The following is an 11,783-nucleotide window of genomic DNA, read 5'->3' on the forward strand; positions in this document are numbered from 1 at the left end:
ATTTAATAACAATCTCTGGGGGTGGGGTACAGGCCTCAGGATGTTTGGAAGGTCCTGGGGTGATTCCAGTGTGCAGACAAGTTTGGGAGCCAGGTATATAACTCAGAGCTGTTAAAGATACGGAGGAAAGACGCTTACTCAAGTCCGGTGATGTGTACGTCAGCATAACACTTCCATAGAACAACTTAATAAGCATGGTCAAGGGACATCAACTTGGTTGTCCATTTGATCCAGTGATCCTAATCCTGAGAATTTATCCCAAGGAAATAACTCCAAAAAAGGGGGGTAAAGGCTACCTCTACGAAGATACATGACAGCAGAATATCCATTTATCAGTGATTGAAAATAAGCAGAAAGCCCAGAACAGAGAATTGTTAAGCAAATTATGATATATCCCCTTTACGGAAGTTTATGCAATCACATGATTGTTGTGTAAAAAATGGAAAATAACACTAACTAAAAAACAGAGGGACTTCCCTGGCTGTCCAGTGATTAAGACTCTGTGCTCCCAGTGCTGGGGAGGGTTCAATCCCTGGTCGGGGAACTAAGATCCCACTTGCCACACAGCGTGGCCCAAAAAAACACAAAAACGACAGAAACTGTGTATATTTCATATTAATAGATATGTAAACTTTATATAGAGAGAAAGAAATAATGAAGTAAATCTCTCCAAACTGGAAACAACCCAAATGTTCTTCAGTGGGTGAATGGTTAAATAAACCACAGGACAGCCATCGACACCATGGAATACTGCTCAGTAATGAAAAGGAATGAACTACTGATACAAGAGCAAGCTGGGTGGATCTCAAGGGCATCATGCCGAGAGAAAAAGCCAGTCTCAAAAGGTCACACACTGTATGATTCCATTTATGTAACATTCCCCAAATGACAAAATTATAGAGATAGAGAGCAAGTTAGTGGCTGTCAGAGGTTATGGGGTGGGGAGGGGAAGGGTTAGTGTGACTATGAAGGGGCAGCAGGATGGAGATCTCCGTGGTCATGGAACAGCGGTGGTGTTTGCACGAATCAACACAAGTGATAGAATTACACAGAATTATACGCACACACATACACACACACACACACACACACACACACACACACACACAAGCAAGTGCATGGAAACGGGTGCGATCTGAGTAAGGTCTGCAGATTGTACCAATGTCCATTCCCAGGTTTTGATATTGTTCTATATAAGATTTTTACCATTGAGGAAAATGAAAATGTCACTGGGTGAAATGTACACGTGACCTCTCTGGGCTACTTTTGCAACTTTCTGTGAACATATAATTGTTTCAAAATGGAATCTTAAAGAAAATCCTATATAGAGAGAAATATTGAAATAAAACATCCTAAGTTTTAAATAGCTATTGTGTCAAGATGGTAGAATTAAAAAAAATTTTTTAACATCTTTATTGAAGTATAATTGCTTGACAATGGTATGTTAGTTTCTGCTTTATAACAAGTTGAATCAGCTATACGTATACATATATCCCCATATCTCCACCCTCTTGTGTCTCCCTCCCACCCTCCCTATCCCACCCCTCTAGGTGGTCACAAAGCACCGAGCTGATCTCCCTGTGCTATGTAAACATTTTATCTATTTATTTATTTATTTGGCCACGCCACACAGCTTGTGGGATCTTAGTTCCTCCACCAGGGATTGAACCTGGGCCCCTGACAGCAAAAGCACAGAGTCCTAACCAGTGGACCGCCAGAGAATTCCAAAGATGGTAGAATTATTATTTTTTTCTCATTCAAATTCTCTTTTTAGGGAATTCCCTGGCAGTAATTCAGTCTTGGGCCCACGGTGGAAGGTTTAACATAAAGACACAGAGTCTTATCTGTATCAGCACTGCTGATACACCACCCAGTTATTCCAAACAAGGTTTATAACCACTAGTGCAGAGACTGTGGAGTCGGGCGCAGAGCTACTCACCCTCAAAGATGGGGCAGATCTTCCTCCAGGCTGTGATGCCCCCCTGGCTGGTGTACTGGCCTAGTGCTGTCTCCAGGAGAAAGACAGGAATGCCACAGGTAAAGAGGAAGATGAGGTAGGGGATGAAAAAGGCACCTGCGGGTGGGAAACAGGCTGTCCATTACGTGGCACTAGCCTCCTTGTGGTCCACGGTCATCTCCCCCCGTTACCACCCCATGCTTCCAGTCAGAATCCCGGGGATGGGGACTGTGCAAAATGGCGGGGACATCTGTCTAGACGTCTGGAACCACGGCAGAGATCAGGTGTCACCAAGTTACTTAGGACCTAGCCAGTCACTTCCTTCTCTCTGAAGTTTCCATCTATACCTTCCAAGGTTTGCTCCCCATCAACTTCAGTTGCTGCCCAAAGAACACATAGCTTGTGGTCATAGAAGCAGCTCACTCAGTCACAGATATCCAGGAGCATTCCCACAGCCCACAGTCTATAATTTTTGTCAAGGAAATGATTGCTCTCAATGTTAGAGAGGGGCTTTTAGCGGACTGAAATCAGATTTCCCTTAGTAATCCTCTCTGCTTCTGTTTTCACAGTCACTGCCTGAGACAAGTCTACTGATGCCAGAGATGCTGGCATTTGCTCCACCATAGACCTCTATCTGCTGGCAACTGGGCAGGGGAGTTCACAGGAGAGAGTCCCAGGGGGAGAGACGTGCACAGAGAGACCCAAGTGCCTGCAGAGGGTCCCCTACGAGCTTGAGTGCTGGTCAGCACATGCGTGTGAGGACACTACCCAAGGAGAGGAGAGAATCCCTCAAGAAGATAGAGCCTGGTGGTACTCACGCAAGGCTGGGGACATTCCAAAGACTTAAGGAAGAAATGACACCAATTCTATACAAACCCTTGCAGAAAATTTAGAAGCAATTCTTTCCAACTCATTCTACGAAGCTAGCATTATTCTGATAACAAAAGTAGATAAAGACAAGAAAAGAAAACTATAGATCAACCTTTCATGAACATAGATGCAGAATTGTAAACAAAATTTTAGATATCCAACAATATATATAAAAAAAGTAATACATAGTGGAGTTTATCCCTGGAATACAAAGTTGTTTTAACATTAAAAAAAAATCAGTGGATCATATTAATAAATTTAAAAAGAAAAACCATATAATCGTTTCAATAAATGCAGAAAAGTATTTGACCAAATCTAACAGCCATTTCTGATTAAAAAAAAAAAAAACTCTCAGCAAGTGATGAATAGAAGGGAATAAAGGGCATCTACAAAACACCTACAGATAACATCATACTTAATGGTGAAAGACTGCTTAACCCCTAAGGTCGAGAGTAAGACAAGGGTGTCCAGTCTTACTATTTACCACTTCTATTCAACATTGGTTCCATCAATATTGATTCTAGTCAAGGCGAGAAGGCAATAAAAGGAATTGAAAGTTACTCAAAAAAAAGTTATTCAGATTACAAAAGAAGAAATAAAACTGCTTTACTTGCAAATGACATGATTGCCTATGTAGAAAATCCGTTGGAATTTAAAATAGTCAAACTCATAGAATCAGAAAGTAGAATGGTGATTACCAGGGTCTGAGGAAGGGGGAAACAGGGTGATGCTGGCCAAAGGGTATAAAGTTTCAGTTTTGCAAAATGAATGAATCCTAGATATCCACTTTAACCATAGTGCCCACAGTGAACAATATTGAATTGTTTTCTTAAAATTGTGCTAAGAAGGTAAATCTTACGTTGTGTTCTTATCACACACAAAAAATTAAAATGAAAAAAAGAGGACAGAAGGAAACTTTTGGACGTGATGGATGTGTTTATGACATTGATTGTGGTGATGGTTTCACAAGTATATGTTTACCTCCAAACTCATCAAGTGGTATACATTAAATGTGTACAGCTTTTTGTACATTAGTCATACCTCAATAAAGTGTATTTAAAAAGAAAAGAAAGAAAATCCTTCGGAATGTACCAAAGAGCTGCTAGAATAAATAAGTTAATTTAGTGAGGTTACAAGATACAAGATCAGCATAAAAAATCAATTGCATTTCTTCTACTAGCACAAGCAATTATAAATTACAATTTAACAAATAATACCATTATAACAGCATCAAAGAGGTGAACTATTTAGGAATAAATTTGACAAAAGATGTGTACACTCATAACTGCAAAACATTGCTGAGAGGAATGAAAGAAGACCGAAATAAATGGTGAGGCATACCATGTTCATGGGTCAGAAGACTCAATATTATTAAGATGTCAGTTCTTCCCAAATTAATCAATAGATTCACTGTAATCCCAATCAAAATCCCAGCAGACTTTTTTGTAGAAACTGACAAACGGATTCTAAAGTTCATATGAAAATGCAAAGAACCTAAAATAGCCAAACAACTTTGAAAAAGAAGAACTAAGTTTTAGGCTTACCTCTACCTTATTTTCATATTATTATAAAGATACAGTAATTAAAACAGTGTGGTTTTGGTGTCAAAATAAACAAATAGATCGACAGAACAGAATAGAGTCCAGCAACAGGGCCAAGCACATTTGGACAATTGATTTTTGACAAAGGTGTAAAGGCAATTCATTGGAGAAAGGATAGTCTTTTTAATAAATGATGCTAGAACAAGTAGATATACATACACACAAAAAATGAATTTCAATCCATACCTTCATTTTATACAAATATTAACCCAAAATGGATGGTGGACCTAAGTGTGAAACCTAAAACTATAAAACTTCTAGAAGAAAATATGAGACCTTGGGTTAAGCAAAGATTTCTTTCATGTGACATCAAAAACATGAGTCATAAAAGAATAAATTCATAAACTGCACTTCATCAGAATTTGAAACTTCTGCTTTTCAAAAGACATTGTTAAGCAAAGGAAAAATATAAGACAGAATGAGAAAAAAAATTGCAAAATGCATATCTGATAAAGGACTTGTATCCAGAATATATAAAGAAGTAGCAAAATTCAATAGTAAGAAAACAAACGACCTATTTTTTTTTTTTTTTTTTTTTTGCGGTACGCGGGCCTCTCACTCTTATGGCCTCTCCCGCTGCGGAGCACAGGCTCCGGACGCACAGGCCCAGCGGCCATGGCTCACGGGCCCAGCCGCTCCACGGCATGTGGGATCTTCCCAGACCGGGGCACAAACCCGTGTCCCCTGCAATGGCAGGTGGACTCTCAACCACTGCGCCACCAGGGAAGTCCTATTTTTTTTAATGGTCAAAAGATTTGAACAGGTTTTCACCAAAAAAGATATGTGGGCTACAAATAAGCACATGAAATGATATTCAACATCATTAGTCAATATAAATTTAAGTGACAATGAGGTAATGTTCGCACCAATTAGAAAAGTTAAAATTAAAAAGACAGACCAAGTATCGGTAAAGTTGTGGAAAAGCTGGCACTCAGATACGCTGCTGGCAGGAAGGTAAACATGGTACAACCATGTTGGAAAAGTGTTCCGCGGTTTCTTAAAAAGTTAAAGGTGCCCCTATCATATAATCCCGCCATTCCACACTTCAGTGTTCCCTCAAAGGAGATGAAAGCACATGTTTATACAAAGGTTTGTATACAAAAGTTCTTAGCAGTTTCATCTGTAATAGCTAAAGCCTGGAAACAACCCAAATGTCCATCAACAGGCGAAGAGATAAATTGTAGTATATCCATATAATGGAATACTACCCAGTAATAACAAGAAGGGAACTACTGAGACATGAAAAAGATGGATGAATCTCAAAGTAATTATGCTGAGGGACAGAAGCCAAGTAAAGTACATACTGCATGATTCCATTTACAGAAAATTATAAGAAATGCAAACTACTATATAGTTTGGAAACAACCTGGAAAACTAGGCCTGGAAACGACCTAAGTGTCCCTCAACAGATGCATGGATAAAGAAAATGCTATATGTGTAATGGAATATTATCCGGCCATAAAAAAAGAAGACATTCTGCGTGTTGCAGCCACATGGATGGACCTCGAGGGTATTAGGCTAAGTGAAATAAGTCACAGAGAGAAAGTACATACTGCACGTCCTCTCCTATGTGTGGAATTCATAGAGGCAGAGAGCAGAATGGTGATTACCAGAGGCTGGGGGTGTGAGGAATGCGGACATGTTGGTCAAACTTCGTTATAAGATAAACAATTTCTGGGGATGTAACATACAGCATGGTGGTTGCAGTGAACTATACTGTCTTATATAGTTGAAAGTTCTTAAGAGAGTAGATCTTAAGTGTTATCACCACCAAAAAAAAAGGTAATTATATGAAGGAATGGAGGTGTTAACTAACCTTACTGTGGTAATCATTTTGCAATACATACATGTATTAAATCATCATGTTCTACACCTAAACTTACTATCCATAATATATCAATAAAGCTGGAAAATAGTTATATTTTTAAAAAACAAAACAGGTTTTTGGTTGCATTGGGATGGGGTAGCAGAGGTCAGGGGTGGGAGAGAGGGAAGGAGGAAATTTGGGGGAGTGATGGATACCTTCATTATCTTGATAGTGGTGATGGTTTCAAGGGCGTGCACCTATGTCAAAACTTATCCAACTGTACACTTCAAATGTGTGCAAGTTGTTGTAAGCCAATTATACTGTCATAAAATTGCTAAAACAAAAGTTAGTGGGGAATAGGCTTCTCCAGCTCTTTGCCTCTAGTCCACGCATCCGTAATTCAGGCACTGAAGGAAACGCTTGGTGACCACAAGGGCAAAGAAATATCGTAAACAATTCAGGCACGTGAGTAGATAAATCAGCCCAAGGCTTGCTGGGCAGGAAGGGGCAATTAGGGAAGAGAGAACCCAGTAGCTGATATGAACAGTCCTGCTGGGAGCTGGAAACATCGCAGAGAGAGAGAGAGAAGACAGGGGGCAGCGGGGAGAGTTTTCAGCCTGGCTCAAGCCCCTCATCCCCATCTTTGTGCCACCTGCTCTTCCCCAGTGAACCGAGCCAATGTTTAACCGCACTGGGTCCGGTGGTCAGTCTGCGCCCCTCCCCCTCTGCCTCCTTGAGCTCCTGGGCAGCTGGCCAGAGGGGACAAGGTCCACACCCGCCAGGCCGAGTCACTGGCCCCAAACCGAGGAGGGAGTTAGGGACGAGATAGAGCCCAGGTGCCCACCAGGGAGTCCTGGGGCACTGCCTCTTTCCCCACCCAAGCCCCAGTCACCACCACTCAAAGATGGAGCCACTCCTGGAGACGGAGGATGGAGTCAGTTATCTGCTCCCCAAATCCCCCGTTTAGTCTCCTTGCCCAAATTCTAAAATGTCCTGGCATTTTTCCCCATGGGATGGGAGAGACCACATGCCCATCCTGGAAAGGAATCATTCTGCTGGACACCCTTCTCGATAGGAACACATTCTGTGGCGTCACCTGTAAGGCTCCAGGTGACATTTTTTTAGGACAAACTGACGATATGCCACATGAGCAGCACAGCAGTGAACATGCATGACTATTACAAGCTGTAATCAACACTGCTGGACCAATACTTGGCATTGCTTCATTAACTAAAAGTGGTGACCAGTTGTCACGTACTCATAAAATAACCGTGACTCTTACATGAAGAAAATCGCTCCTTGTTTCTCTTCGTTCTTTAGTATATCTACGGACAACCTCAGGGCAAACGGGGGCCATCTAATGCCCTTGACATTGGTGTCCCCATGCTCCCTCTCCCTGACATCCAGAGGTAGGCTTTACTTGGCTATGGCCCTTCCCTCTAAGATCCCGGCTTTGAGAGGTCCAGCTGTAGCCTCACGTGGGTCTCCAGCCCCAGGCAGCCTGGGTGTTGGGCAACTCAGTCTGCCGGTAGCCGGGGTCCAGGGAGCTGGAGGGCTTCCGGCTGAAGGCCCAGGTTCCGAAGCAGCCAGGACTTGGGTATTTGGGCAGAGCCACCAGTTATGTGAGAAAGAAGGACATCAAGGAGACTCTAAGCTTCTTAGCCTTGTAACCAGTCTGCTTCCCCCCTTAGTCCCCTGCAATCAGTTCTCAACACAGCAGCCAGACAGCGTACAAGTGTAAGATTGGCCCCTCTGCTCAAACCCCTGGCCCGCCTCCCCATCACTGGAGGGAAAGCCAGAGTCTCACAGTGGCTGACAAGCCCTGGGTGACCTGCCCCCCCAAAGTGACTCCCCTCCAGTGGCTCCCCAAACACGCCAGCCAACCTCCTGCTTTAGGGCCATTAACACCTGTTTCCTCTGCCTGGAGCACTTTCCCCCTAATATCCACGTGGCCGGCTCTCACTCACCGGCAAGACTTCACTCTAACGTTCTCGGTGTGGTGGCCCGCAGCCCCCCTCCTGTAGCACTCAGGAACCTCTGATATGCTATGTAATTTTCTCGTTTACTGTGTTTATTGTTTATTGTCTGTCTCTCGCAGACAGACAAGGAGTGTAAGCCCCACAGGGACAGGGAAGGGGTCTGTTCTGTTTATAGATTATCACAACAACTCGGAATAATTCCTGGCAGGTGGTGGGTCCACAGTAAGTCACTGTCGTTGGGTGACACAGTCCGGGCTTGGTTGGCCTGACTGTCGAAAGCCACGGGGAGGGGGGCGGGCAGGTGCTCGGGGTAGACTGGCCACAAGGCCTGGACGGCAGGGAGGGCGCTTATCTAGGAGGCGGCTGAGGCGGGCGCCCCCTGCACCCGTCTCCTGATGGATTTTAGACAGGCTTCTTGGTACCCCTTTCTCAGCATCTCTGGTTTTCGACTACAGTGTTTCACCGTTTCCCTGTTCCTCTATCATATGCTTGCCTCAGCCTCTTCCCTGCTCCGGGACTCACTTCTATTAGGATCTACGAAACGTTAAAGCTGGAAGGAACCGCAGAAGATATCACTTATATTTTTAGATTGGAACTGAAATTGCGCTTTGGGGACGTTTTCCTCCCTGACTTCCCCACCAAACAAACATTAATGATAATAAAGTCCCGAGTTTATCCCCCCAGCCAAGCACAAAAGTGGCTACTTACAGCTATGAAGTTCAAGGAAGGGCCCAGAAAAAAGCAGGCTGATGACACCCGTGACCCCAGCACCCTCCTGCAGAAGCTGCTCAGAACGTCCCTCTCGCCCCCAGGAGTCCAAGCCCCAATCTGAGAACCACGGGTTTAAATAAAATCACTAAAGCAGGAGGATGGGGTCAAACCAACCTAGACGGTCTCCGTCCTCCCCACCCCCTTCCCCATGTCGGCAGTGAAGGGTCCTGTCATAAGGAGGCCTCTGTCCCCTCTCGACAAAGAGACGAAAAGGTGGCGAGATGAAGTGTGGGACCCGTGCTCTGGGGGGAGGGGACGAGGGGGTAAAGGGGACAGAAAGGTTGAGCCTCTGGGAACACCAAAACCCGGAAAAGCGGGCCTGTCTGGGCCCCTCTACAGGCCACACGGGTCCCGGGTTTGTCCCCTTCACACTGGCAGGGGCGCCTCCCGCGTGTCCACCCGGTGGCCCTGGCTGACTCATGCCCTTCAGAGCAAACCCGGGCATCGGCCTCGGCCCCGGCCCCAGAGCCCCTCCGAGCACTTCCTCCAGCTGCTGTTGTCCATCAAGGAGAGAGAAGAGGAAGCCTGAGGCCTTGTGCCCTATCGGGGAAGAGACCGGGGTGCTGGCCTAAGGATTCCGCGGACCGTTCCGTGAGCCCCGAAACGGCTCGTGGGGACCGGCGTGCTGGAGGGCAGGCTCTTCCCGGCACGAGGTGGCCACCCTCCTGCCTCTGCTCCCCCAGAAGCACCCACGTGAGGAACCAGGGGCCGTGGACACGCTTGCTCCCGGCCTGCCTTTCCCCCGAGACACGGCCACACCTCCCTGGGCCGCACAAACTTACACAGAGCCCCAAGGCGGAGCTCAGACGTAGGCCTCCCCTCGACAGGATGACCCCGTGTGCCCTGCCCAGGCCCTGCTCAGCCCAGTGGTTGGCACCAAGCCTGGGACCCCCCTCCCACCTCTTCGTGCCACTCCTGCTAATTCCCCAGCCACCCTCACCCAATTCCTGAGAGGCTTGGGGAAAGCGGCTCACCTCCCGACCTTCCTGCCACGTGAGGAGCTAAGCTGGTTACCGGGTTCCAGACACGGAGCCCCAAGGCCCGGCTTAGCCCCCAGACTCCTTCTCCTCCCTGAACGACAAGCCCCATCCCTCCGCCCTCGGGCCTAAATGTCTGAACAAGCCGGCGGAGGGTCCAGGGCTGGGTCGGGACCTCCCTCCTTCCCTCGCAATGTCAGCCAAGCAAAGTCCTGCTGCTTCAGGCTGCCGGCCAGGAAGTCTTGTGGAGAGGGAACACATCAGCCCATTCCCACCCCTCTGGAAAAATACAAGTTAACCTCCAACCCCACGGCCAATCCCCGGTTGCCACAATCCTGAAAGTAAGACTATGGGCTCAGAGCATCTGTGTGTCACCCCCTTCCCATGCTCCCTCTTCCACCCCGCATCGTGGGCTTTATCTCCCCAAAACCACTGAGACTGGGCTCACACACGGAGGCCCCCACACCCCACAAAGGGGTAGGTGTGGCATTAGGGTTCCCTCCAGGCCTCGTGGCCCACAGAACTCCCACCCCCTCGGCCTGTCCCCGTGACCCACCTTGGCGTTTCCCCTCCTCTAGCGCAGGCTGCAGCCTCCCATAAAACCAGCCCTGGGAGCCCAGCCCCGCTAAGCTCTACCCACCAACGAGGGGACCTTCCGAGCCCACTGCTCGGCCAGAGCACTTCAGCACCCGGCAAATCCCTCTGGGGCTCCCCAGAGGCCCAGGAGTGCCTGAAGGAGAGTCCCCGGTGGGAAAGTGACCAGCAACAGGGGCAGCGGAGTGGCTGCAGCGCCTGGAATGGCGGAGAATGAGAGGCAGGAGAGACGCAGGAAAGAGTTAGAGTTCATGCTCCCCCCACACACATTTCAGTGGGAAAATCTTAAAGGAAGAGCCACTGGTATCAAAGGTGACACATGGGGGGACACATGTCACAGAGCAGGGGGAGGACAGGAAGTCACGGCTACGGAGTCTCGAGACCTCATGGGACAGTGGGGTGCCGACATCCTCTTCAGCATAGCTACCGTCCGTTAGGCCCTTTGCACACGTGACCTCTACGCGTTACAACAGCCTTGAAGGGCAGGTAGAACTATCTCCGTTTACAGCATTTACCTGAGCTCCCAAGGTAAGGCTTGCCTGAGATTACAGGGCGTAAGTAGCAGAGGCAGAACCCAAACTCCCATCCGTCTGGTTCCCAGCCTATACCCATGTTTCTCTGAAGCCACAATAGGGACCCCCCAGGAAGTCGCCCCTCTGTCTAGGTGTCTCTCCTGCAGTGCCCTGAGGGCCTTTCCAAATCCAGTATCCTCTGCGTCCATGGGACTCCCCAGAGGGCAGTAAGTGCGTGAGATGCAGACAGCCTTGGGGTGGGTGGGGGGTGAGGGTGACGCAGTGGGTCTCACCTCCCCCGTTTTTGTAGCAGAGGTAGGGAAACCTCCAGACGTTGCCCAGCCCGATGATCTCCCCGGCCACGGACAGCACGAACTCCATCTTGTTGTTCCAGTGCCCCCGCTGCAGGCCGCCAGCCTCCTCCGCCTTTTCCATGCCTGGGCACACTGGTTTTGTCTCTCCATTACTGGTTGTGCTCGAGACCCTGCTATCCATTCCACCTGGAAAACAAGCAGGGCGCTCCGTTACTGCTGGGAAGCCTGGAAGGAAAGCTGCCCCCTTCCTTCGCCAGGAACTTCCCGAGGGAATAGAGCCCTGGAAGAGATGAATCCTACTCCTGTCCGCAGATCCACATCCTCCTTAGCATCTCTTGCTGGTAAAGGCTGGGTAACAGCTGCTAAGAGTATATATCCCTTTCATGTGTCAGGAAGAAAGT

The 11,783-nt window shown here is 47.3% G+C and overlaps 1 protein-coding gene across 3 annotated transcripts in view; it reads right to left on the reverse strand.

Annotated features, from left to right (window-relative positions):
* Positions 1-11,563, reverse strand: part of SLC6A13 (solute carrier family 6 member 13) — a gene marked incomplete at its 5' end in the record, with an annotated part of 30,187 nt that extends 18,624 nt beyond the window's left edge. For all 3 annotated transcript variants that reach the window (XM_079938408.1, XM_079938407.1, XM_079938409.1), the window contains 2 exons: positions 1,940-2,074; positions 11,362-11,563. In XM_079938408.1, coding sequence (XP_079794534.1) covers positions 1,940-2,074; positions 11,362-11,563 — 337 coding nt within the window. The remainder of the gene's footprint in view (positions 1-1,939; positions 2,075-11,361) is intronic.
* Positions 11,564-11,783: the final 220 nt, after the last annotated feature.

This window comes from Stenella coeruleoalba, assembly GCF_951394435.1.
Source record: "Stenella coeruleoalba genome assembly, chromosome: 11".
Taxonomy (NCBI): Eukaryota; Metazoa; Chordata; class Mammalia; order Artiodactyla; family Delphinidae; genus Stenella; species Stenella coeruleoalba.